This window comes from Maylandia zebra, linkage group LG15, assembly GCF_041146795.1.
Source record: "Maylandia zebra isolate NMK-2024a linkage group LG15, Mzebra_GT3a, whole genome shotgun sequence".
Classification (NCBI taxonomy): Eukaryota; Metazoa; Chordata; class Actinopteri; order Cichliformes; family Cichlidae; genus Maylandia; species Maylandia zebra.
Genome location: NC_135181.1, coordinates 18,313,251 through 18,337,293, shown reverse-complemented (window position 1 = coordinate 18,337,293; position 24,043 = coordinate 18,313,251). Strand labels below are relative to the sequence as shown.

The 24,043-nt window shown below is 40.8% G+C and overlaps 2 protein-coding genes across 3 annotated transcripts; both read right to left on the bottom strand.

The window, feature by feature from the left end:
• Nucleotides 1-18: 18 nt before the first annotated feature.
• Nucleotides 19-18,964, bottom strand: gareml (GRB2 associated, regulator of MAPK1-like). Of its 2 annotated transcripts, XM_004550584.5 has the most exons (8): nucleotides 18,417-18,964; nucleotides 15,793-15,933; nucleotides 10,162-10,292; nucleotides 9,359-9,524; nucleotides 7,820-8,670; nucleotides 7,203-7,323; nucleotides 5,380-5,549; nucleotides 4,489-4,653 (listed from the first exon to the last, which is right to left on the bottom strand). In XM_004550584.5, exons 1-8 carry the CDS (start codon nucleotides 18,526-18,528, stop codon nucleotides 4,600-4,602), a joined length of 1,746 nt encoding a protein of 581 aa, XP_004550641.1. In that variant the 5' UTR covers nucleotides 18,529-18,964; the 3' UTR covers nucleotides 4,489-4,599. The 2 variants fall into 2 exon arrangements, with proteins under 2 accessions (XP_004550639.1, XP_004550641.1); XM_004550582.3 differs by lacking the exon at nucleotides 7,203-7,323 and having other exon boundaries at nucleotides 19-4,653; nucleotides 18,417-18,962.
• Nucleotides 18,965-20,239: 1,275 nt separating this feature from the next.
• On the bottom strand, nucleotides 20,240-22,934 carry atp5mj (ATP synthase membrane subunit j). The gene is made up of 4 exons (XM_023152067.2): nucleotides 22,787-22,934; nucleotides 21,933-22,056; nucleotides 21,507-21,530; nucleotides 20,240-20,371 (listed from the first exon to the last, which is right to left on the bottom strand). The coding sequence occupies exons 2-4, from the start codon at nucleotides 22,054-22,056 to the stop codon at nucleotides 20,358-20,360; spliced, it is 162 nt and encodes a 53-aa protein (XP_023007835.1). The 5' UTR covers nucleotides 22,787-22,934; the 3' UTR covers nucleotides 20,240-20,357.
• Nucleotides 22,935-24,043: the final 1,109 nt, after the last annotated feature.

Below are 24,043 nucleotides of genomic sequence, written 5' to 3'. Positions count from 1 at the left end.
ACATCAGGTGTCATTCGGTTTATTTTTTTGATCTCTCCTTTATTTCTTCAGTGGCTTTGTAGTTACAAGATTGCAGAGTAGATCAGTATTACATGAGTGTAGTAGATCAGAGTGAAACTTTACTTCAGCTTTTGCCCTGGCTGAAACCCATCAAATCTGGGGATAATAGTAAAAAAAATTACAGGTAGTGATTCACAACAACATAAATTGCATTGTCAGTTATTTGGATCATTTGGATGATCTTGCTTTGTGATTGCCCTCAGTGTAGCCAGTTATATTACAATACTGTCCTCAGGATACACCCCTCAAATAGAACACACAGGTAAGAGCAGAGATCTAGTTTGGGGCCGGGGGGCATCTGCCCCTCTCTCAGCAGATTTGTACATTAGCAGATTTGTTCAACGGCTCAGTAACACAAATATCTAGTCAACCACATGACAGCAACTTAGTGTATTTATGCATGTAAACATAGCAAAGATGACCTCCTGAACTTTAAATTGAGCATCAGAATATGGAAGGAAGATGATTAAAGTGACTCTAAATGTGGCATGATTGTTGGTGCCAGATGGGCTGGTTTGGGTATTTCAGAAACTGATCTATTGGGATTTTTGCCACACAACCATCTCTAGGATTTACAGAGTAGTGTTGTTTTTTTTAAAGGGAAAATATCTACTAAGCAGCAGTTGCCTTGTTTGGTGCCAGAGGTCCGAGAACAACCAGAATGCTTCAAGCTGACAGGAAACCAACAATAACTCATGTAACAACTCATTACAACCAAAGTACACAGAAGAAAACCCCTGAACGCACAACAAGTCGAACATTTAAGCAGATGGGCTACAGCAGTAGGTGTCAGCTAAAATGAAACTCAGGCTACAGTTTATATGGGCTCACCAAAATTGGATAACAAAAGACTGAAAAAACTCTGCCTGAATCTCAATTTCTGCTGTGACATTCAGATGGCAGGGTCAGAATTTGCATAAACATGAAAGCATGAATCTATCCTGGCTCATAACAACTTCTCAGGCTCCTGCTGGTGGTGTAATGGTGTAGGGGATAACCTTAATAGCAACATTGCTGACCATGTCTATGCCTTTATGGGCACAGTGTATTAATCTGATGGCTAATTCCAACAGGATAAAAACTTCAAACTGTGGTTTTTGAACACACCAATGAGTTTGCTGTACTCAGATGGCATTTTTGGCATGTGGTGAAAAAGGAGATTCACATCACAGATGTGTAGTCAACAAATCATGTCAATGTAAGCCAAATTTTCCAGCACCTTGTTGAATCTATGCTACAAAGAATTAATACTTCTGAATACCAAGGTGTAAAAACTAGAGATGGCACGATACCACTTTTTTTATGACCGATACCGATATCATAAATTTGGATATCTGCCGATACCGATATGAATCCGATATAGTGTTTTTTAATCAACACTGTTTTTTAAATATCTTGCTGCATTTTGTATAAGTTCATACTCAAGTTTAAAACAACAACTACACTAAAGCTATTCTGTTATACCTGTATGCAAAAAAAAAATATTTCATAGTTCAGCAATACTGATCAATCTAATAAACTTAAACCTACACCATCCTCCCTATTCTGGTATTTTAAAGAGTACTTAGCATAAATATTAAGCAACCTAACTAACAGGGTTCCAACTCCCAGCAACAACAAAAATAAATAAATAAAAAATAGGGAACCACCCCTCACGCTCCACCTCATGATGCTTAATCGACGTAATCAACCTTAATTTGATGCAGTGTGAAAAAAAAATGCACGGAAATCAATTATTTTTCAAGAAATATTAAATAGATTCAACATCTTTCTTCAACAAAATTGCAGACTGCACAGATGGTACCTTCCCAAAGGAAAAAGTACTATAGCTTACTAGGGTATATATATTAGACTTAATAGTCACTATATACAGTAATGGACTTCTATACATTTTACATCAGATTAAAACTTTGGGTGTAAGATTCAGATAAATATTAAATAATTAAAAGCGAGACATCTTAAATGAGAATAAGAAAGAAAAGTGTGTCTTTGTGCCCCCTTTTCCCTGTTCATGCCCTATCGGCCCCCCTGGCTAAACTTTGCTAGATGCGCCCCTGCACAGTTACCAGCGTCAGCTACGTAGAAAAAGATCCTCGAGTAGAAAGTAATATTAAATACATTCTAACAACAGCTGATCAAGCTTAAACGTGCTGCTGTTGTTCAGCCGCTGGTTTCCTCTTTCTGGTGCAAAGTGGGCCAAAAACAAACAAGAGACACGGACTCGCGACAGAAAAGCCGATCAGCTGATCGTTAAGCAGTTTCACCATTGAAGTAGCAGCAGGAGAGGCAGTCGCTCATTAAGCTTAACGCAGGAATGCTTTACAAACATTCAGAGATGGACTTACACACTTGCTTTACTTCTCTCGGGGATAACTTTGTCGGAGATGAAATGCCGGGTTGCTAGCGAAGCTCCAAATGCTCAAACAGACCACCGACAGGTCCCGCATGCCACAGCCGCTCTATCACGTGATGCATACTGCTCCGACGTGCTAACGTTCTGAGGTGAGTTACGGCGTGTTGCAAGTTTTGTGAGGTGCTTTCGTGATATTTAATGGATCGGATTACATTTTTTATTTTTCTCCGATATCCGATCCAGTAATTTAGGTCAGTATCGGACCGATACCGATACGTAATATCGGATCGGTCCATCTCTAGTAAAAACATCTCATTTTTAATGCTCTAAGAAGAGAAACTGAAGTGTTGTGCTTATTATCATTTTTCTGACTCAGTGATTTTAGGTAGAATTTTTTTTTTTGTTTATTTATTATACATTTTTATGTGAGTTTCTTTTTAATTCATTGAACAAACTTCACAGCTGTTCTGTCCAAGACTTAATAACTTGGGCTTTTTTATGCTATGTAGAAAAGCAAAGAGTAGCTGTGTTAACTTATTACAAAATTCGACTACATTCATTATCAGTTTCTAATGTCTGCTATCTGAAGATGAGGTTTGTGCTGATAACCTCATGCTCGGCCAGGTGGAGCAAGTTCAATGAAGAATTCTCCCCTGTCTCTCTCGCTGTTGCTTTTCTGTCTTTATTTTAGGTCATCTGCAGATGTTACAAGAGATTATAACAGAAACAAAGCACTCACAGATGGATCTAAAACAGTGGGTGAAAAAGGCAGCAAAGGTAGTGGCAGAAATATTAGCTTTCCAAGGAAACTGAGTGGTGACAATTCTTGATATTGTAGGACTTTGATCAATCTATGTGGATGAGAAATCTGAGGTACTCTTACAACTCCATTTCTGAGTTTTACTATAACACTCATTGTTACCTTTAAAGGGACTGTTAATAAAAATATCATCCCTCCCGAAGCATAGACTGACCTGTACCAAAAAAAAATCAGTCCAAAACCTCAGTAATTTTGTCAATGACTGCTCAGAGGTCTGATATTTTTCATATTTTCCTCATTGTTCTTTTGAAGGTAGTTTTAATTTACAACAACCTCCCACTTTATCTGTGCCAATTACATTCCACTGAAACTCAGTGAATAAAGAAGGATGTCTAAATGACCTGTATAGGGTCAAAATGTTACAATTCCTTAAATTACCTTGTCTTGAAATTAATTTAACACCTATTGATGACTAAATAAAGTGTCTAAAAAGTGCTGAAATTCTGTTCATTCATCAAATCTCATTTAAAGTAAAATGATAGAAATTTCCCCTGCATATCAAATTCTAAGTTGAACGGTGTGAACGCCACACATTGTTTAAATCAGACTTTAAGTTCCAAAGAGGGCACTTTTATCCTGGAGCTCTCTGTTGTAGCCATTTGTTAGTAAAGTAGTGCCAGACTGTGATTCAGACAGGAAACATGTCAGTCTGACTTTGAGCATTAGAGCCAGTCAAGTGTCAATTCTACAGTTTGACCACAGTGTGGCGTTGTTTCCTTCAGTTTCATTCATTGGGCTCAGCAGCCAGTTGGTCACAGTGGAAGGCACATTCAGGGAGGCTCAGCAGCCAACAGGCACATTCTCAGGACAGTGTGTATATTAGATTTTGGGCCTCCAGCCCTGTATGAATTGTGTGATCTTGGTCACATGGAGTCGGCTCAGGTGGAAGTCATGTGACAAGATATCTTCAGTCAGCTGCACCAGCAAGCTGCCATCGATTCGCTCCCTTTGGAACACGGACACCGCTGCCTCTGATAGGCCAATAAACCGCAGGCAAGCTGAGACTTCCTCCAATGACAGAGCAGACAGGTCAGCGGGAGGTCGCCAGGTAGGGTCAGGGAGCGGGGACAACCCCTCAGGGACTCCTGTTGATGTCCCACCACCCTCCGCGCCTCTGGAAGAATCTGTTGTGGAATTGGGAGCAGGCTCAGGCGAGGGACAAGGGGACTGGCGGTTGAAGGGGTTCAACGCCCCAAAGGGAGCAAATCGACTCTGTGGGGGTGGCGGTCTGAGTCGAAGTCCAGAGGAAGTGAAGGAATCCACCCATGGCTCTGCCCAGGTGGCTTGTGCAGGCTGAGGATTGGCTGTGTTGTCTGTAGGGATGCCAGAGACAGGCTCAGGACTAGTAGGATTAGGGGCAGAGCAGTCACCCCAAGAGCACGGGTAACAGTAGAGGGAGGCATCGGGGGAGGGGGAGCAACTGGGACAAGACAGAGAAAATGGAAATGTTACATATCAGCTACATATCATATTTACAAAAGTATTTAAATGACCATATTTCAAGTTCCAGCAGCTACCTGCTGAAAAATTCTCCTTAGCTTGCTGTCAATTCATAAAAAATGTATCATTCCATATATCGTCTATTTATAGAACAAGCAAACAATCAATATGGAGCTTCATATTGTAAAATGGCATTGCTTTCTGTGCTTCTGTCAGTTCAGATTAGATAACCTTCCCATACTTTCTTTCCATATACCTTATAATCTTCTTTAAAGGGCAAGAACGGGAAATCTGTAAGCAGTAACCTTTCAGAGCTGAAAAATGCAGCCAAAAAAAAAAAGACTTCCCCGCATGTTGGTGACTTATCAGACAAATATTATTGCTCGTCAGGTGGGTTGCACTAAGGAAAAAACAATCTAAACTTGAGACTTGAAAATAGAAGTCCACAAACTAATGGGTGTCTACATCCATATCTTTTGGACATTTTTCATTGCAATTTATTTGGAAACAGCCATTGCAGTAGCTCTGTTTGAAGCTACAGTATTTGGACTCTTGCAGTAGTTTGGAACTCGAGGAACTTCATTCTCTCCCTTTTCGTGTAATCAATCATGTCAAGCAGTGAAACCAGAAAAGGCTTTCAATCCTCTCTAAAATGATACCAGTATGTCAAAATAAGGATTTACACATTACGTGTTTTATACTGTACCTGTCCTGTAGTCCAGAGGAGTAAAAGGAGATGTTTGGTCTCGGGGAGGTGGACGTTTTGGGGAAGCGAGGTGGAACAGGAGGGCTGGGAGCTGGACTGGAGATGGAGCCTCCTTTGGAGCAACGAGGGGGAACTGGAGGGGCGATCAAATAGCGACACTCCTCTCTCACCTGCAAGCACAAACCACACACACAGAAACATAAGCATAACAATAACACACACAACAGCCAAATAAAAAAAGGTTAATCTTAAAAATAGACTTCTCAGGAGGCTTTGTGCAAGTGTGTGCGTGCAACACATAGTAAATGTCAAACTTTGTGACCTTTACAACTCAAACAAAGTCCTTACACACAGTAGCAGCATCTAGATACACACACACACACACACACACACACACACACACACACACACACACACACACACACACACACACACAGTGTCTTGGCAGGCTAAATATCAGGAGAACGCTATGTGTGACAGGGTATAATCCAGTTGCAGAGGAGACGTCAACACCCACACAAACCTTTCTGTTCCGCTGCCCTCACTTTAAAAGGGAAAAAAAGTTAATTAAACAAAACAAAAGCATGAAAATGTGCGCTTTACAAACAACATACACAGTTACACATGGACACCATTGCCTGGGAAGACTCTTAGAAATGTGAAACAGCTCACTAGGTAAAACAACATCGTTTTCAATAGGACACCATTTCCTCTTTAAAAAGACAAGAAAAAAGAGATGTTTTAATTCATGGAAGTGCTGGTCGACCCCCAGCTTTAAGGTCAACACTAGATCTGTACAGAAAATGCATTACCATATTAAAAAAGAACCTTTATAGTCTACATAAAGCCTGACTTGCACCAGTTTGAGTGTTAAAATTAATCTAGTAAATTTCATTATACATCATGTAATGCATGTTATAAATTTCATTATGCGCTACAAAAGGAATATTTTAAGGCAAGTCTGCATTTTTGCTGTACAGCAGCATTTAGGGGAAAACAGTAGAGGTGATTAATTCATTTGTAATCAGTAGAACAACAGTTATTTGGTCTCACCAAAAGCAAAAGTAAAAAATACCACAAATTCACAAAAATGTACAAAGAAAGCTAACAATATATCACCTGCAATGCTTATTTTCTGAAGAAAAAAAATTCCTAGGTATGACCTTCTCAGACTTTTCTGTAACTCAATGTCAAGCCAAACCCTGGGAACTCTGATGGAGCCAGTCAATGAGACTTTAATGGGAGATTTCCTGGCTCCAAATGGGAACTTGAAGGGGTGACTATGCATGGAAGCATGATCAGTCCATTTACAGTAAAGGTAATGTGTTAGTCACACATCTTTGAATTTCTATGTTATTTAAAGAGAGAAAATCAATGACACGTGCTAGCTTAGGAAAGACTAGGGCTTAGCTGCTGAATAACCACTCTGCTATTGAAGTTAGGACCTTGCTGCATATGATATTAAAAAGAGCAAACTAAAACAACCATGCCAATCAAGTCTGTGGAAATTAATTTCCTTTGGTTATTTTCAGACAGATTTTTTTCTTCTGGTCTCAGCAAGTTAATTCACACAATAATCCATAATCCAAGTAATCCTTATAATATTAAAAAACTGAAATGCTCTATATGTTTAAGAAATTTCTCCTAGGAGTTGTAGTGCTGATTTATAGCAATCACATTAAAAAGCTTCAGCAGTCTTAATAGCTTTAGCTTTCGGTTCAATTCATTAGAAATAATCAGCCACAACCTAAAAACCACTAATGAGTGAAGTGAACGACAGCACTGATTCTCTCTAGTTCTGCTTGGAAATCCTGGGTCCTTACATTGATGGAGATAAGTAGACACGTACGACCAACCCAGGTCAATAACAGCTCCCATGGCAATGTGGAACTGATGATAGTGGTTTCTCCTAAAAGAACAATCCTCCCCGAAACACTGCAAAAACTCCTCGAGAACATGGAAAAAATACAAAGACACTGACTGGTTATCCAGACATGACAGATCCCAATCTGAGCTGTGTAATGTGCCAGAACATTCCCAGAGGATCCACTACCTTTGTTCTAGGACATCTTAAGGGATCCCATGTCTATGGAGAAACAGGTTAGAGCCATTTTGGCAGCACAAATAGGCTTACACAACACTGTGTACGTGGTTTTTATGTTGAGGCTGACCAGCTTATGTATCTCTATCTATCTATGTATATCTGTATGTGCTATAAGAGTAAGGGTGGTGTATTGCAGCATTTCCAGTCAGTGTGCATTACAGTCAGTGTGCGCTTGTATTTGCGTTGAGTGTATCAGTGGGGTTTAAGAGCTGTTGTGTATGAATAATTCAAGGCAGCCATCCTGACTTTTAACAGCCGGATGCTACTGTGGACAGATAAGAAGGATGACAGACTGAAGAACGAGAAGATGGATGGGAGGCAAGGACTGCAACTCACAGCATCAGATTTTGGAGGTACAGGTGGCGGGGTAGACACTCTTGTCACCACGGTACCAAGAGAACCATCCAGTGAGGAAGATGAATGGAAGGATATGAGGTTTGGCTCCTTTCCTAAGCCCTCTGCATTTTGATTGGTCCAGAGTTCCTCATAAGGGATTTCCTCAGCGGTCCTCATTTCACCCTCAGTCCATTCAGGAGTCACATACTCCCTCTCCTCACCTGGCCCCTCCCCTAGCCGCTCTCCAAGGGAGTCCCTGCAGCGCTGAGATACGCTGTCTGAGACTCCACCAACATACCCGCACATTGAGAGACGCTGCAGTGCCGGTGCCAATGAGTCCTGGCTCGACACGCACACGCGAGAGCGCCGTGGGCTCACACACTCCTCAGTCATACACTCCAATTCTGGCCGAGTTTCTCTAACAGCACGAGAGTAGGCATCTGGGTCAAATGCATGTCGCAGAAGAAGGCTCTCCAATGCTGCTTTGTGCACGGAGGCCTCGGCCACATTAAACCGGGGCATGCAACGCAGCAACAAAAAGTGGGAGGGGGAGACTTCCTGATGGCGGAGAACCATGCAGAGCACCACCGTCTTGCTGACTATGTTGAGCAGCTTGTAGCGGTGGCCCTCTCGTACTGCGTGACGGTCGTAGGGGTTTCGTGGCGGCCTCGACGGCACAGACACGTTGACGGGGAGGCGGACTCTCTCGATGATGCTGCGCACCGTGTGCTCCCCCCCCAGCATGCCTTGCTCCAGTGGAGAGCGTGTGCAGAAGCGTCCACGGCAGCCAAAGGGCAAACTGACACTTTGATTGGTGCGATGGTTCATGCAGACCAGGCAGGGCGTTTTACCTGAAGAGACAAAGAAGATATTTAGGAGTTCACGGGTGGATCAGTCCTAACACAACAATAATACAATTTTAACTTTTTCAAAAATGTCTATGTTTGAACCACAAATCCACAGATTTCAATGTGAAGTGAATACCTTTGATCTTCTTGTTACAGCGCAATGTTCTGCTGGGAAACTCTGGGTTCTGAAAGTTATTTTCACATGCGCCAAATACCACCCCCTCCCACCCACCAATAGCAACAGGATATCTTCAACACAAGTGACCTCCACTAGCAGGACAATGTGCCCAGCCACGCTGTAAAAAATGCTCGAGAATGGCTCTAGGACCACACAAAGAGTCCAATGTGTTCACTGCCGGGTCTGGACTCCCAATCCGCAGGACTCATCAAGGCCCTACCCTGCAATCCACAGGACCCATAAGATCTTCTGCCAACGAACAGCCCCAGGGAACCTGTGTCCATGCTGCGACAGGTCAAAGCTGTCTTTTGCGGCATGAAGGACACCTAAACAATATTAGGCAGGAGGCTTAAATGTTGCGGCTGACTGGTATTCTTCAAAAAAAAAAAAAGGAATGAACTTCAGCAACCTTCAGTTCTGCCAGTGCTTTTGTTTTCCTCGTTCTCGTGTGCATGTTCTACAACTGAAACGGCGCTTCATAACTTTACAGCTCAATAGTTCAGCCTGACTTACTTCTGGGAGTCTTTCCTAGTCGTCTAAGAAGCGCGCTCAGTCCCGTCTTTTCCTTTGAGGGAGTGGCACAGAGAAGCTCTGCTTTCCCCATGAGCGACAGCTCATCTCCAGCCTGCAGAGTGAAACTGTAGGGCTCACTGTCTTCACTAAATTCCCCTGAAACAACCTGCAACACAGACATGGATGTATATGTGTATAAGATATTGCATGACTCAGGGATTAATTACTATAAAAGTACTGTTGTGGTTAGTTAACTACCTGTAGTTAAAAGCCACTCCCCATCCATGGACCTTTTTTTTTTGGACCAAATTCTCGTCAGCCAATCATGGCCTCGAAAAAAGAAGTCTATATCTAAATTTGGTTAAACAAAAGTGAAAAGTCCTCTTTTGAGGCTATTATGGAAAACTTCAATGCAACTAGATTTCACCCACCATTTCATGTTTTACACCTAGTTTTTGTTTCAGTAATACAAACATCCTTGCCTTTGTTTTTTCATTTGTTATAACATATTTAGATATGAAATGACTGTGATCAGACAGCCACACTTCAAGCATCCACTTCGAGTGCACAGTCTGAGGAGGTTGCAGAAATGTTGAGAAGGAAGAGTGTCCCTTCACTTTTCAAACACCTTAGAAGAAGGCTTTTCACCTTTCAGTTTTGACCAAATCTTAATGCTGTTTAGATTTCATTAAAGCTGTCTTTATTGTCTATTCAGTGTCTGTTCGCTTTCTTTCAAACACGTTTTTGCTGTGGTGGTAAATAGGGCAAAGCTGAAGTGGAAATTCATTATAGGCGTGCCTTACTTTGACACTGAAAGTGATCGTCTCCATGACAAAAACTCGGTCTGGAAAGGCACCAGCAACCTCCTCCACACTAGAGAAATACTGGACTGGATCCCTGACGTCCCGGTCTTCATCCAGCAACTTGAATTTGCCTATAGAGAAGATCGGTGTGATACAGGAGGAAAGAAAGGGGTGAAGAGTGGCAAAGGAAATGAGAGAGAAGACAGAAGAAGATTATGTTGAGAGATGGGAGAAGAGAAACAGTGAAAAGAGGTAGGAAGAGAAGAGTGGAAGGGGAGAGCGAGTTAGGAAAAAGCCAGAGGCGGGGAAAAAGAGCGGGTGAAAAGTTCCTTTTCGGCTGCTTATAGTTTCACTATAAAAGCACACACATCTGCAGCAGAGGAATATAAAGACACCTCAGTGACCTATGACCTGGCACCAGCTCTTTCCCAATCGACAGCCGACTGGGTTGCCACAGTAACGAATAAAGGACCCCCATTCTCACGCAGAGCAGAGACACATCACCATGGAGACACTTACACATACACTGTCACGCACACACACAAACTCATCCCTCTCTCTCTTTGACTCTTTCTGTCCCTTGCTCATCCCCTCGTCTGTAAATCTTTCACCCTCCTGAACTTAAGTTTTGTGCTGTTGAAGCTGTAAATATTTTTTTTTTGCCTTTTTGCCTCTTTTCAACATTGAAAAGAGTCATTTAACAGCCCGTAAACCAAACCGACATTGTTCAAAGGACATTTTAAATGCTTTGCTCCTGTTGGCCAGTTTATCAGACTGCAATGGAACGACTACATCCTTTCGAGGATCCTCCTTCTTTTCACAGAGTCAGAGTTTGAATGAACAAGAGAAGTTTTTTTGGGGTTTTTTTGGGTTTTTTTGTCTGGTAGACAGAGTAGAATACCAAACTCCACCATCATCTACGCCAGAAGCTCTCTCATTCTCTTTTTCTTCCACCCCCCACTTTCCAATTCAAAATGAGCCCCTAGGATAAGGAGCTTCCACCCACCTAACAATACCAGCAAAATCCCACTTTTCAACACAACCCACCACCCCCTCAAAGAGTAGGAGTTGGAAATAAAACAAGGTTTACCACCAACCTAAACAAAGCCCTGCTCAATTCTGGAAATGTATATTTAGTCAAAAGTGAGATTCCAAATGTCGCTGATAGGCAACAGAACACAGATGTGACGTCATATTAAAAAGCTGCTCTTGCTATATGATAAAGCAGGCTGGTATTTGTAAAGGCTTCCACATAAGGCTTTTGGCCACTGGGTCCACCTTACAAGGGTGGTTGCAGCCTCAGTTGCTTCCCTTAATCCCATTCATGATAAGTGATCATTCAGCTTTTCTGTCCTCTGTCATCCCAGCCTCTCAGTGATGGGTAGACGAGGATGCAGACAAGCAGGGAGGAGAAGAAGGAGGGAGGCATCCTGTTGTCCATCCCCACGGGGAAACCTATATTGCACTCATCCTACGCTTATTTAGACTTCCTGTATGAAGTCATCACACAGACATTAGCTCATCACAGACGATGGCCTGTGATTCCAAAGCAACTCATCTAACATATTTAAAGGGACACAAAAGTAGTGCTAAAAGGATGCGTTCATGTAAATGCGTCTTTTTCGGATCTGTTGGAATGCATCATTAAGTAAAGAGGATGTCAGGCTGATGATTTGCTTCAGGGTCTCCTATTTGATTTCATCACATAAAAAACCACTCTTTGATTACGAACACACTTTTTCACGATTGCAAACTGATTAGACACAAATAAGAAACAACTATATTTATTGCAAACAAACAAACAAAACAACACAAGTAAAGTCAAGGATTACAGCCAGAATAGGTCACTAAAAGAATTATGGAGCTGCAGCCTTCTATCTTTAAAGCTGGACAGATACTCCTTTTTAATTAAATCTTGGAAGCACACAGCATGTTTTAATCAGCTTTTCTCCGTGGCCAGAACTTTTATGTTTGAACTGCACGGATGAGCTGACTGGCCACAACAAGGGCTCTAAACCCACTGAATGTAAGCAAGGGACCTTTGGTTGAGTTTGTCCATTGTTGCTGTGTTTAGTGTAGTGAAGAAGAGAGAGGGGCAACATTACTTTGTGCAATTCTTGCAAGAGGAAAAGAGAAAAATAGGGGGTCACAGCTGGCTGGGAGAAGCAGACAATACAGTCTGTTTGTTGTGTGTTGATTTTTGTCAGAGCTCTGCCTAAGACTACAATGTGAAAGTCAAGTCATATAAAAGACTGTCTTCTGATTATTCAAGCAATTAATTGAGGGCCGTTACCCGCTGGGAGTGAGAACATAAAAGAACAACTCACTCTCCCAGATCCTGAAATTAGGCATTAATATTAACCACTTTTTGAGCTTACAAGAGGCTATACAGATCTTTCCTGTTTATACTGATAACACCCCAAAAGTTCTACATTAAAACGGATATAAACAGAAACGTTGGAAAAAATAACCAATGCTAATGAACAATGCCATTAAGTTGAAAAAAATCTGCATATCTCCGACTCTGCATAGATTTATTTATTTATACATCTAGGAGTTTACTAGAGCAGCTTTAAACAGTCAGTCCAAAGTAATTCCCATTTATCCTTTAATGAGCCTTGCACCTCCTTAGTTATGACTATAGGAAGGATATCCCCTCTCCATGACATCATGCAGAGCCAAGAGTGAAAAGAAAAAGCCTGAGCTGAGTCTGAAGCCGGAGCTCTTTGGCTCACAGGACTTAAGCTGACCTTATTAATTAAAATATTTCACCATCTTTAATAAGCATTCATGAATATAAGAATAAAACAAAAGCTTGCCTTTATTGTGCGTATTATAATTTATAGCTTTCAATCCAATCTCAACACTAAACCAATAAAATAAGTTTAAAAAACAAAGAAACTGAACAAACTAGTGAATCGTTGTTACCTTTATTGGGCATTCTTTATTCTACTTGGTAATATATATATATTTGCTATTTTATTACTTTCTGTGTTTCTAATCTCTGGGAAATACTAGCTGTCACGTGTTTCAGATATGAAATGCTGAATGATCTCAACATACTCCCCCCTCCCAGCCAAATGTTGTAGCGTGAGGTGACATCAGCACTCCATCAGTGGAGGAAGCAATGGAGAGAAGGCATTAAGATCCAGTTACACTGAGAATAATGTGACTGGGTTGAGAGTCGGAACAATGGGATGGTGGGGATGAGCTCCGGTGAGGTCATGCTGGCTAGACTCATTCAGCAGGAAGACGCGAGTCAATGGACAACTGGAGTCAGACAAGGTCACATGGTACACGAGTGAATGTGTGAATGAAGGTGGTAGTAGAAGATGTGCTCATCTGTACATTAAGAGTTTAAAGTACGCAACTCCTCCGCAAAGAGATTCTATTATGCTTTTATTCATTCCCTGTCTGTTACAATGGCAGATGATCATATTAAGGATAGGAAAAGTTTTATACTGCATAATGAGGGACGAAATCTCTGGTTTAAGTAAACTTGTTTAGAGTATTTCAACTTTTGGATCTGTATAATATCAGAGTGCGTGGATGTCCATAATATGGCCACCTCAGGCACAAGGCTCTGAATGTCAAAAGATGACCCCCGCACATCTCTCTTTTAAACATTCTGTTTGTGAGGGACAACCAATCAGATAAAAGTTGTTTTGAAATGGGGAGGAGCTAAGAATAGCTTGACTACACCAAGACCCAGTATAAATTAAATAACTGATTATTTTAGTTTGTAATTCGTTTAGAGGTACTCTGATAGATTTGAAGAATAAAAGTTAAATTAATGGCTCCAGATTATTGTGTTATTTTTTTATTACTTAGCAGAAAACTGACAGAATTACTGGAATAGATTGGAAAGTGTAGGATGTCCGCTAACATTTCTACTGGTACTAACAGGGTCAGGGGAAGGTTTGTGTGTTTCAAGGTGTTTTCATTTTCTTGAACAAGAGTGTGAACTCTCCTGAATGAACTGGAGCATCAGCAATTCTATTATTAATTATGAATTACCTCACATTAATAAGGAGTGGTTTTTACTGACATAACACACAAAGAAGGGAAGTTTCCAATCAACCCTGGAGGGAGGAGTTGGGGAGGGTCGTTATTAATATAAATTCAGTTCGTTTATGACAATTATGTGAAACTTTTTTATTTCTTGATAGATGTAGGAAAAAAACTACTGAGCACTGTGCTTGAAGCTGTTCTTAAGTAGAAATACAGCTGCACAATTTATCCCTAGAGCATGCTGGCAAACTGTGTTGTGTCAAACACAGGATGCAGTCATAGTGAGTATTGCGCAAAAGTCTTGAGACACTGGTCTTTTTTTTTAAATACAGGTATGTTTTTACTTGGTTGGCAATAATGTGTTTGTAAATACTATCATGCTGAAAAATGAAGCTGTTGCCAATCGGATGCTTTGCAGATGGTATTGCACGGTGGCTCAAAATCTGATTGTGCTTTTCTGCATTCATGATTCTGTCAATTTTGACAAGATGCTGAACAACACGGACTGAAATGCAGCCCAAAACCAGGACAGAGACATCATGTTTTACAGATGGTTCTAGACAATCTTTGTTGCTTGCTCCTGACCTCCTCCACTCTCCACAAGTTTGGATTCGTCACTCCATAAGATCTGTTGCCACTGATTTTTAGTCCAGTTCTTTTCTTAACCTTTTCTCCCTGTTTCCCTTCTAAGAATGGCTTCTTGACCGCCACCCTTCCATTGAGACCATTTCTGATGAGGCCTCAGCAAACAGTAGACTGTGCAGATGCACATCTCAGGTCCCAAGTCAGGTGTTTGCTAGATTTGTTTCCTATTTCTCATGGACATGACTTTCAGGTGTGGTTCATCTGCTATAATTTTTCTTGCCTGTACACACCATGCTGTGATATGCCAAATTTTCAGCTAGCAGTACTTTGAAAATAACCTTTTTAGTGCAAAATTGCTATTTTATATCTCTCAAAATGTGTTATCTGTAGAATTTTGCATAGATATAACTGAAGAAACTGTAACAAATAATGCATTTTGGTGACAGGCTGCTTTGGTTCTTTGCTAAGTTGTCTGTTATGTGTAGACACAACACTGGTCCATTCGTGGAGTTGAGGTGCCTTTTGATCTTTGAATGATTCATATAGGTCAGTGTTAAGTGGCTTAACAATCAAAAGAATTCTCAGGAAATAGCCAGCTACAAGGAAGAGACTGACAATGAGTGAAAAACAGCCAATTTCCAAAGAAAAGCTTTGAAAAATCTTCAGACAGCCTGAAGAACTACTGCTCAAGACAACTTTAAAAGATGAGAAGAAAGTTAAAATAGGACTCGAGACTCAAGACTTTTGCACAGTACTGTATATTAAGCTTAATTAAATCTTAACACTTTAATTAAATGGTATTATAAGATTTGAAGGAACAACACAAAGAAAATAACATATTGAACTTTCAGCTTATTGATCCACAGCTATTTTGTTTGTAGATGCTTTCAGAGAAAAAGAATCCTGTAGAAATTCTTGACCTGTTTTTTACTCCTGCAGCAAATGAACATTTTAGGGAAAATCTATATATTTAGGACAAAGGTTTTCTCCCCGCTGATGTATAAAAGCAAAGTGTATGTGCAGATGCATGCTCACCCTGATACTGCAGAGGGATGTCAATTTTGGGACCAATTACATAGTGACCCTCCTCTAAGCTGTGGGCCGTCACTGTGGTCCACTGACGGCAGGAGTGTAAGAGCACCACATCGTCCTCTGACAGACCCTCCACACATTCACCTGCAGCAAACAAACACACACTCAGAAAGGAATAGGCAAATAGTGTGCAAGTCTCAGGTTTCTCAATTCTAAGGTCACACTTAGCAACTCAGCAGTGGAAAACATTAAAACACCCTCGTAAAAAGCACACATAATTACCACAATCAGTGATGGATCACCCCCCGCTAACCTACTCATCAGGACCCTGCTATGCAACTGGCAACCTACAATTACACAGCCCCCATACACAAACACACAAACAGGGCAGTCCGGCTTTCACAAGAGCTGTGTAGCACAGTGGCATTGATTTCTGCTGATAGCACAGCAGTACAATTCAATCACGCAACACAATGTTACTCCCAAGCCTTTGAGTCAAACAATCATGTTGATAGATGGCTGACTATAAACACAGAAAAGGATACTTGGAAGAAATAAAGCACATTATCTACTGAAACAATGTTAGCTTTCTTCAGGAAGTTTTGCTCATTCCAATTCAATGCTTCGTACTAAACTGTGATGTTAGTATGTCTTATATCGCTCTTGCCTGAGGATGTAGTAATTCTCTGTTATCTTAACATTTCTCCCTGTTCAAAACCTCAATGTTTGGGCCACTGTTTTGTTTTAAACTTTGATTTTTGCACCTAGGTATTTCTTTAGTTGGGAGGGAGCTTTGAAAGGGTCTGTGATAAATGCCTTTTTGAAGTTTCCTTTCAATTTAGGAGAAGTGTTATACCCATTTATTTTTTTCTAGGTTCTGAGACAAACCCCACAAACACTTCCACTACTAACCACTCTGATATATTCTAAGGGAGTCAGACAGGTTGAAAACTTTCCTTGTGTAGCCTCAATGCAGTCAGTTGGGTGGCTATTTAATTTGCAGTCTGCAGCGTTCATATTGCAGCCCATCACACTCAATTACATCTTTACCCACTCTTGCCGGAGAAAACACACACACACACACACACACACACACACACACACACACACACACACACACACACACACCATATGGATAAACACTGTAGTTGTTTGTTGACGCTGCCCTGAAACGGAGCTGTCATCATGCCCTGCTGTAAATAACTAACTACCATCTGGGCTGGCTGGATATGCAAAAAGGGAGGCATCACGAGTGGGGTAACTACAGTGCAGTTAATAAACACCTACGGGAGGTCTCTCTATGCGATGTTCAGGCGCGCTGCCGGGAGTAAGGTGCGTAATTTTTCCGGGACTGTGACACGGCTTCGGGTGCGCGCTTTTGTGCAGCGGGGAAACTTGGAGGGTTTTTTTCTTCTCCAGAGTTGCTTCTCGTTAGTATTCACTACATTCGCCGACAGATTACAGCATTTGCATATGAATAGAATTGAGCAGCACTTCAACAGCACAACAGATACTTTGTTGCTTTCCAGGCCTCGCTGAGACTGGAACAACTTTGGCCACGACACCCGTCGCCCGTTTCCAAATTAAAGACACCGAATCTGGTGAAGGTGAACGTGAAGGATCACGCTGGCAACGAAAAACATGAGAAATTAATAGAAAACTTGACACTAACGTTAAAACGCGTCTTGCCCGTGTCAGTGAACTAGTGCGGCACGGGTGCAGCGGGTGTATCAAGGTGGCCAGTCTGAACTAAAATATTAACGGAAACACCATCAGATTGGTTTCAAAGTAAGAGCAAGAACCTGGCACTGGCGACTGGGATCAACAATAAAACCTATTAACTCTTAATCCCGTATTACCATTGATGTATGTACTTATTTATTTATTTTTGTGACATAGACATGAGCAACGTAACAAAGATATAATATACTGGACATGTAAATGAAAGCGTATGTTGAGCATGTAATATATCCTCTACTAATCTGTAGTGCCTTAAGTTTAGAGAAGTTTACTGTAATCGCATTTTAATATTAGCAGACCAGTAAAACACATTTTTTTATTTATACTGTTTTTATTTAAAAGCCAATGTTTTTCTTTTAAATTCATTTATTTTAATCTGCTCTATTGCACTCATCTATACAAAACATCTGCCTAAATTAAAGAGTAATTCAATTCGTTGTGCTCATAGATTTGTTGGTTTTGCTCAAGTTAGCTGCTTACAGTTTTTTGCATTTCAAGCTTTCCCTCTTACTAAACGCGCTGACGAATGTGAACATTTATTTTGAAAGTTAAAACCGGAAAAGGTATTTTTTTTCTGCCGACCTTGATGCCATTAAAGCACTTCACACGTTCTCCATTAAATTTGGACACTTGTTTTAAACCCCACCGAACGTTATACTCTAAAGCTTCCCACAAACACACTTTATTTATATTTTCACCCTTTTCTTCATTACTCGTCATCATTTTTCTTCACTAGCGTCACGGTTACGATAATTGTAGTGATAAGGAGCCTCAGCGTTAACTAACAACAGTTGGCAAAAGAATTCAACAACAAAAAAAGTGTAAAAAGTTTCTTATGGTCGTGTCGGAGGTAAAATCACCCAGTGAAGCAGGTTTATGTCTCTTACCGTGGGCCAGGCGGACCAGAGTGGGCAGACGGAACTTGCTGACCACCGCGTCCAGCGGCAGCGCCAACGGGCTCCAAGTGATCTCCGACAGGCTCGCCGACAACTTCTCCATCCTCGCGGGTCATCACGCTACCGGAGATAACGGTGACGATGGTGGCGAAGATGGTGATGGCGTTGGTGGTGATGACAGCGATGGACTGGAGAAAGGTGAGGGTGACGGTGGTGGTATAATGGCAAAGAGTTTCGCCATGTTTGAATGTAGGAGAGAGGGAGCGGAGTCACAGTCGGTGCGCTCGAGAGGAGAGAGGGGGAGGGAGGGAGCGCGAGCCCTCTCTCGTTCATTCTCCCCCTCTATCAGCCACTGTTTGTCCACCACCACCCTCATATACAAGTGAATCCGAAACCCAGTCAAACTAGTAGTAGGACTCAAAATGATCAGAAAGGAGGTGAAATGCGCCGATGTCCACTCTGACTGTCCTGGTTTGTAACTCGTGTTTTTCCACTTTATTTATTACATCACTTTGTCCGCTGAGGTTAAACCGTGTAGGTGGTACATGATGTTAGAAGCAGGGACCTTTGGCAAGCATTAGGTCTGGTTTTCGTCAGCTGCAGATTCATTTTCAATACCCAAAAGCCTTTGGCCACAGATAGACCTCATCCACAGCCTGTCATTTACTGTAATGATATACACTCCCTTGGCATCTCGTTGGGCACATCTGTCTTAAAACAATATAGTCTAATTCAGCAGCACTGCAGTAAGTACTGCCATCATCAAGGCTGTGGGCTTCAGTATTGCTGTAATAGTCTCCTAGAGTTTGCTTGTATGTTAACTGCAGCACAAACCTCCAAAATGATCATAACGTTCATAACTTTTTTTAAACAGCTGTATGCATTAATTTCATCACCAGCCAAAAAGACGCCACACTTCCTCACACAGCACTTAATTTGTGGCCCGAGGCAGGACTCCAGTCAACTCATTCAGTTCACTGAACATAACTGTACACACAAACCTATTTATTTCCTATTGATTTTTTGTCAACACATCAGTCATGATGCTACAATTCACTGTGCAGCTGAACAGATGAGTGTGGACTTCACAAGAATAATGTAACCAATGCTGGATATACAATTGTAAGTTCTTAGCTTTATCAAGTGACCTCAGCACATCAAAAACCGAGATTCCTGGTTTCCAAGAATGACTGACCACTCTTAACACCCACTCATTGCCAAATATAGTAGTGCTGCAACTTATTCCCAATTCAGTTAGTTAAAATGCAAACCCAAACTGCGATTCACTGGCTATAAATAGCTCACTTATTCCCAGCTTTTCCCCTCCTCCTTCCAAAAGGAAACACTAAAGTGCAAAAGGATACAACTGTCCAAAACAGTACAAGCCTGACTAAATAATGTAAAACCTTAATTGGGATGTGACAGTTCATAGTTCATTTTGAATTTAGAGTCTAACCATAAAGCAATGCAAGCTCAATATAGTTGGTGGACTTGCAATATTTGTATTACAAAGCATCAACAACAATGTGAATAAACTAGTCCCACTTGTATACTTTTAAGAATGTATTGACCTCAATGTAATCATCAAGAGGCCTTTTTATTTAAAAACAGTGCAGACACTTAAGTCTTCTCATGGTTTTGTTCAGAGAAGAGCTTAAGGATCATTTATACACCCTTCTCTTGATTGTGATCTTATTTTGGTTAGTCTTTGTGTGTCTACGGTCAGCACAGGAAAAAGAAAATCTAGTGCTGTTGCTTTATGAAAAGAGAGAGAGAGAGAGAGAGATAGAGAGAGAAAGCCAAATTAACCAAAGTTGAGGAAAACAACTTTATTTGTTCCATATTAACAAAAATTCTAATATGAAGCTGAGCCTCTGGATTGGGGGGTATTATTTCACAACAGGTGGAGGGTTGGTCTGCATGGTGGAAAGCTCAATGGTGGGGCTCTGGGGGAAAAAAAATAAAGAGAGGAAAATGTTTAATCAGTAAAAGTCAGTAAGTCCTGTCCAACCATGCAAGATGAGATTACAGTCAATATATTGCAGCAACAAATATCACCAAGAAATAACAAGATTGTCCAAGTAACCCGCTAGTGACATCTGGAGGTAAACACATGCAACAGCACACCATCTAACAGAATAACTTGACTTTTTCCAGAGTGGTACAGATCATGTTCATTGCTCTACCACTCAACCTCAGATCAAGTCTAAATCAGATTTTTCATTACATTTACACATTCACAAATATTTCCTCTATTCTAAATATGACAGTGGTCACTAACAGCAACTTTAAGCCATTTTCTTATATACAGCTCATTCTGAGTAAGTCTGAATCTGCGTTTTTGCACCACTTTATGGTACAGATGTTCTTGGTTAAAGCTGTAATTGTGTGCTTTTCACAAACTAACCAGATTAACTAATTTACAGCTTCATTTTAAATATATGTATGGTGGCCTGTGAATGGGAATATTCATTTTAATGAATTTAACAATGGGTTGGCGATCGTGGCTCAAGAGTTGTGAGTTCGCCTTGTAATTGGAAGGTTGCCGGTTCGAGCCCCGGCTTGGACAGTCTTGGTTGTTGTGTCCTTGGGCAAGACACTTCACCCGTTGCCTACTGGTGGTGGTCAGAGGGCCCGGTGGCGCCAGTGTCCGGCAGCCTCGCCTCTGTCAGTGCGCCCCAGGGTGGCTGTGGCTACAACGTAGCTTGCCATCACCAGTGTGTGAATGTGTGGATGTGTAAAGCGCTTTGGGGTCCTTGTACAAATACGCTATACAAATACAGGCCATTTACCATAACTCATCTTTGTCACAAAGATTTTTAGAGACTGTCATGGTATATTTTATGTTGTATTATGCGTCTTAAGATGGAAATATCAAGATAATCTGGCAATTAAAATAGCCAATACATTTAATATTCTTGTTAAGCATTACTGAATAAAAATAAATGCCACATAGTGCTTACAAAGCTCAGTGGCGATTTGGTATAGCTCCCAGCACTGCAGACAAACTTATGTCACCACACTTAAAGTCACATTTCTTGAACTTGAATTATAGTATTGGTAAAATAAGTTAGTACTTACTGTCCTTCACAGCCTTCTTCTTGCCTGAGATGACAGAAAACCAAAAAGATTTGTTTAACAAATACAATGAAACAACCCATCTAGATTGTCAGTAATACTTTAATGATTTTTTACTAACAGCTTTTCAATAAAGGACCAAAGCATTCACATAGCAGTAAAATACAAATTGCAATTAAGAGACTGTATGAAAGCACCTCACAAATCACACAAAAGCAAATATTAATTTGAAGATTTTGGCATAGAAACTGCAGACTGATGCCTAACAGGTTGTTTCAATCAGTCTGTTTACTAAAAAAAAAAAAGGCAGTTACAATACAGGTTCAAAGGGTCATTTTAAGTTTGCATGTCATATTTTATCTGCACTTCTAGTAGATGACATCTAATATAATGTTATAAATAATAATAATAATGAAGTTTTGAACTCACCCCCATAGGAAACTTTGTAGTACAGGTATGTCATGATGCCAACACCAGCCCACATCTCTTGGTATGCCTTAGTGTAGTAAGGGCTCATCAGGGACCACCAGCTTGCAAACGCACGTCCAGCCATCTGAAGGAGGAAGCAGCAGCAAAGTATGAAATTACAGGTCCTCTGTTAAAATCCTCAAAAAACAAAAACAAACAAACAAACAAACAAACAAACAAACAAACAAAAAACCACCTTGCATAATCTGAATATCTAACCCGAAGCTGCATGAACACTAAACTAACATTCAGTCAGCACCAATTTCGACTATAGCTAACTCTCAGAAGCCAGTTAATCAGAAATTAATTCGCAGAGTGACACCTTGACCCTCAACACGGAGGTCTATCTGATGACTATGGCCACCAAAGAAAAGATGCGTTAAAGAAACATTTTTCTAAACTTTATTATACTACTGATTAACTGACTTGTTGGGTTAATGTCCCTGCTGATACCGACCTGCCTGCTAGCAAGCTTTTAGTTACCCGTTACGTGTAATAATAAATACATACATGTCGCTAATACGAGAAAAAAGAGAAAGTTTACACGTAAATAAATAACAGCTTAGCGCGAGAAGCTAACTATTTCATTCAATAAAACGGCCCGTGACGGACAGATTAGCATCTTTTCTGTAGAACTACAAAGAACGCCAACTAGCCTTAGCAAGACGCTAGCTAGCAAGAAACACCTGGAAAGGCAGCATACATGTCCACAGTTAGTCATCCAGCTTTATTTTAAATACCTATCGTGATGCACTGAGTGTTGTTATGTTATCGTTAAAGTAACCTTGCTAAATAAAAATGAAATCCACCCTTACATTTTAGTTTGTCACGCTGCAGAAGGAAGGTCAAGACAGCGCTGCTGCTAAACGTCAAAGTCGTGGGGGAAAGCTTCTTCTACTTTCAACAGCGTAGTACTTCCGGTACGTTTTTGCTCCGTAGTGCCACCGAATGGAGGGACCAGTTTGAGACAAACTAAGCTTTGTGACACGGTGCATTTTCCTGCTGAAAGCAGCCATGGGTACACTGTGATCATAAAGGGGTGGACATGGTCAGCATTGATACTCAGGTAGACTGTGACGTGTAAAAGATCTATAATATATATATCTAGTTATACAGTATCTATAGTAATAGTTTATCTATATGTTATTGTATATTTTTTCTAGTAGATTTATCTTTTTAAGGTCTGCAGTAATGTGTAACTAAATATTTAAAATAAGTGGTATGGACTGCAAAGTGTACTTTTTGCATTGCAATTGCAAGTCTAGCCTCATATTGACTATTTCTTGCATTCACTATTTCCTCTTCAGTCACCTTTCTCACTCACTATGTGTAATTAGACCTCTCTGCACTGAATCATACTTGTTATTAATCTCTAGCTTTCTTCCACAGCACGCCTTTTATCCTGTCTTCCTTCTCTCAGCCCAACTGGTCGCAGCAGATGGCTGCCCCTCCCCGAGCCTGGTTCTGCCGCAGGTTTCTTCCTGTTAAAAGGGAGTTTTTCCTTCCCACTGTCGCCAAAGTACTTGCTCATAGGGGATCATATGATTGTTGGGTGTTTCTCTGTATGTATTATTGTAGGGTCTACCTTACATTATAAAGTGCCTTGAGGCGACTATTGTTGTGATTTGGTGCTGTCTAAATAAAACAGAATGGAATTGAACTGAATTGAATATTCATAATCAGTTGATTATTGCTTGGTAAGCCAGAAGTATGTTTTAAGATAAGATCAAATGCTAACAGTTGGCTCGGTTTCTTTGCGTTTGAGTTCTTGACAACCCATGGGTTTAAGTAGACAGCAACTTATAAGTGTTAAAAGTCAGCGTACTGAGCTGGAAGACTAACTTCCTAACTTTAAATTTTAACTCTCAAAGTGTACCTTGTCTGCGTTTAGCTAAAGAATAGCAGATAAACCTTAAAGCCTGCTCCGCTTTCAAACATTACCTTTTTCTGCCACAGCCATAACAGGTGGGAATTTGAGGTAAGGGTGCAGCTGCCGGGGCACAAAGACTTTCCACTGCTCACCATAGTGAAATAACAAATAAAACACTGGCACCTCTCTCAAGGGTAAAAAT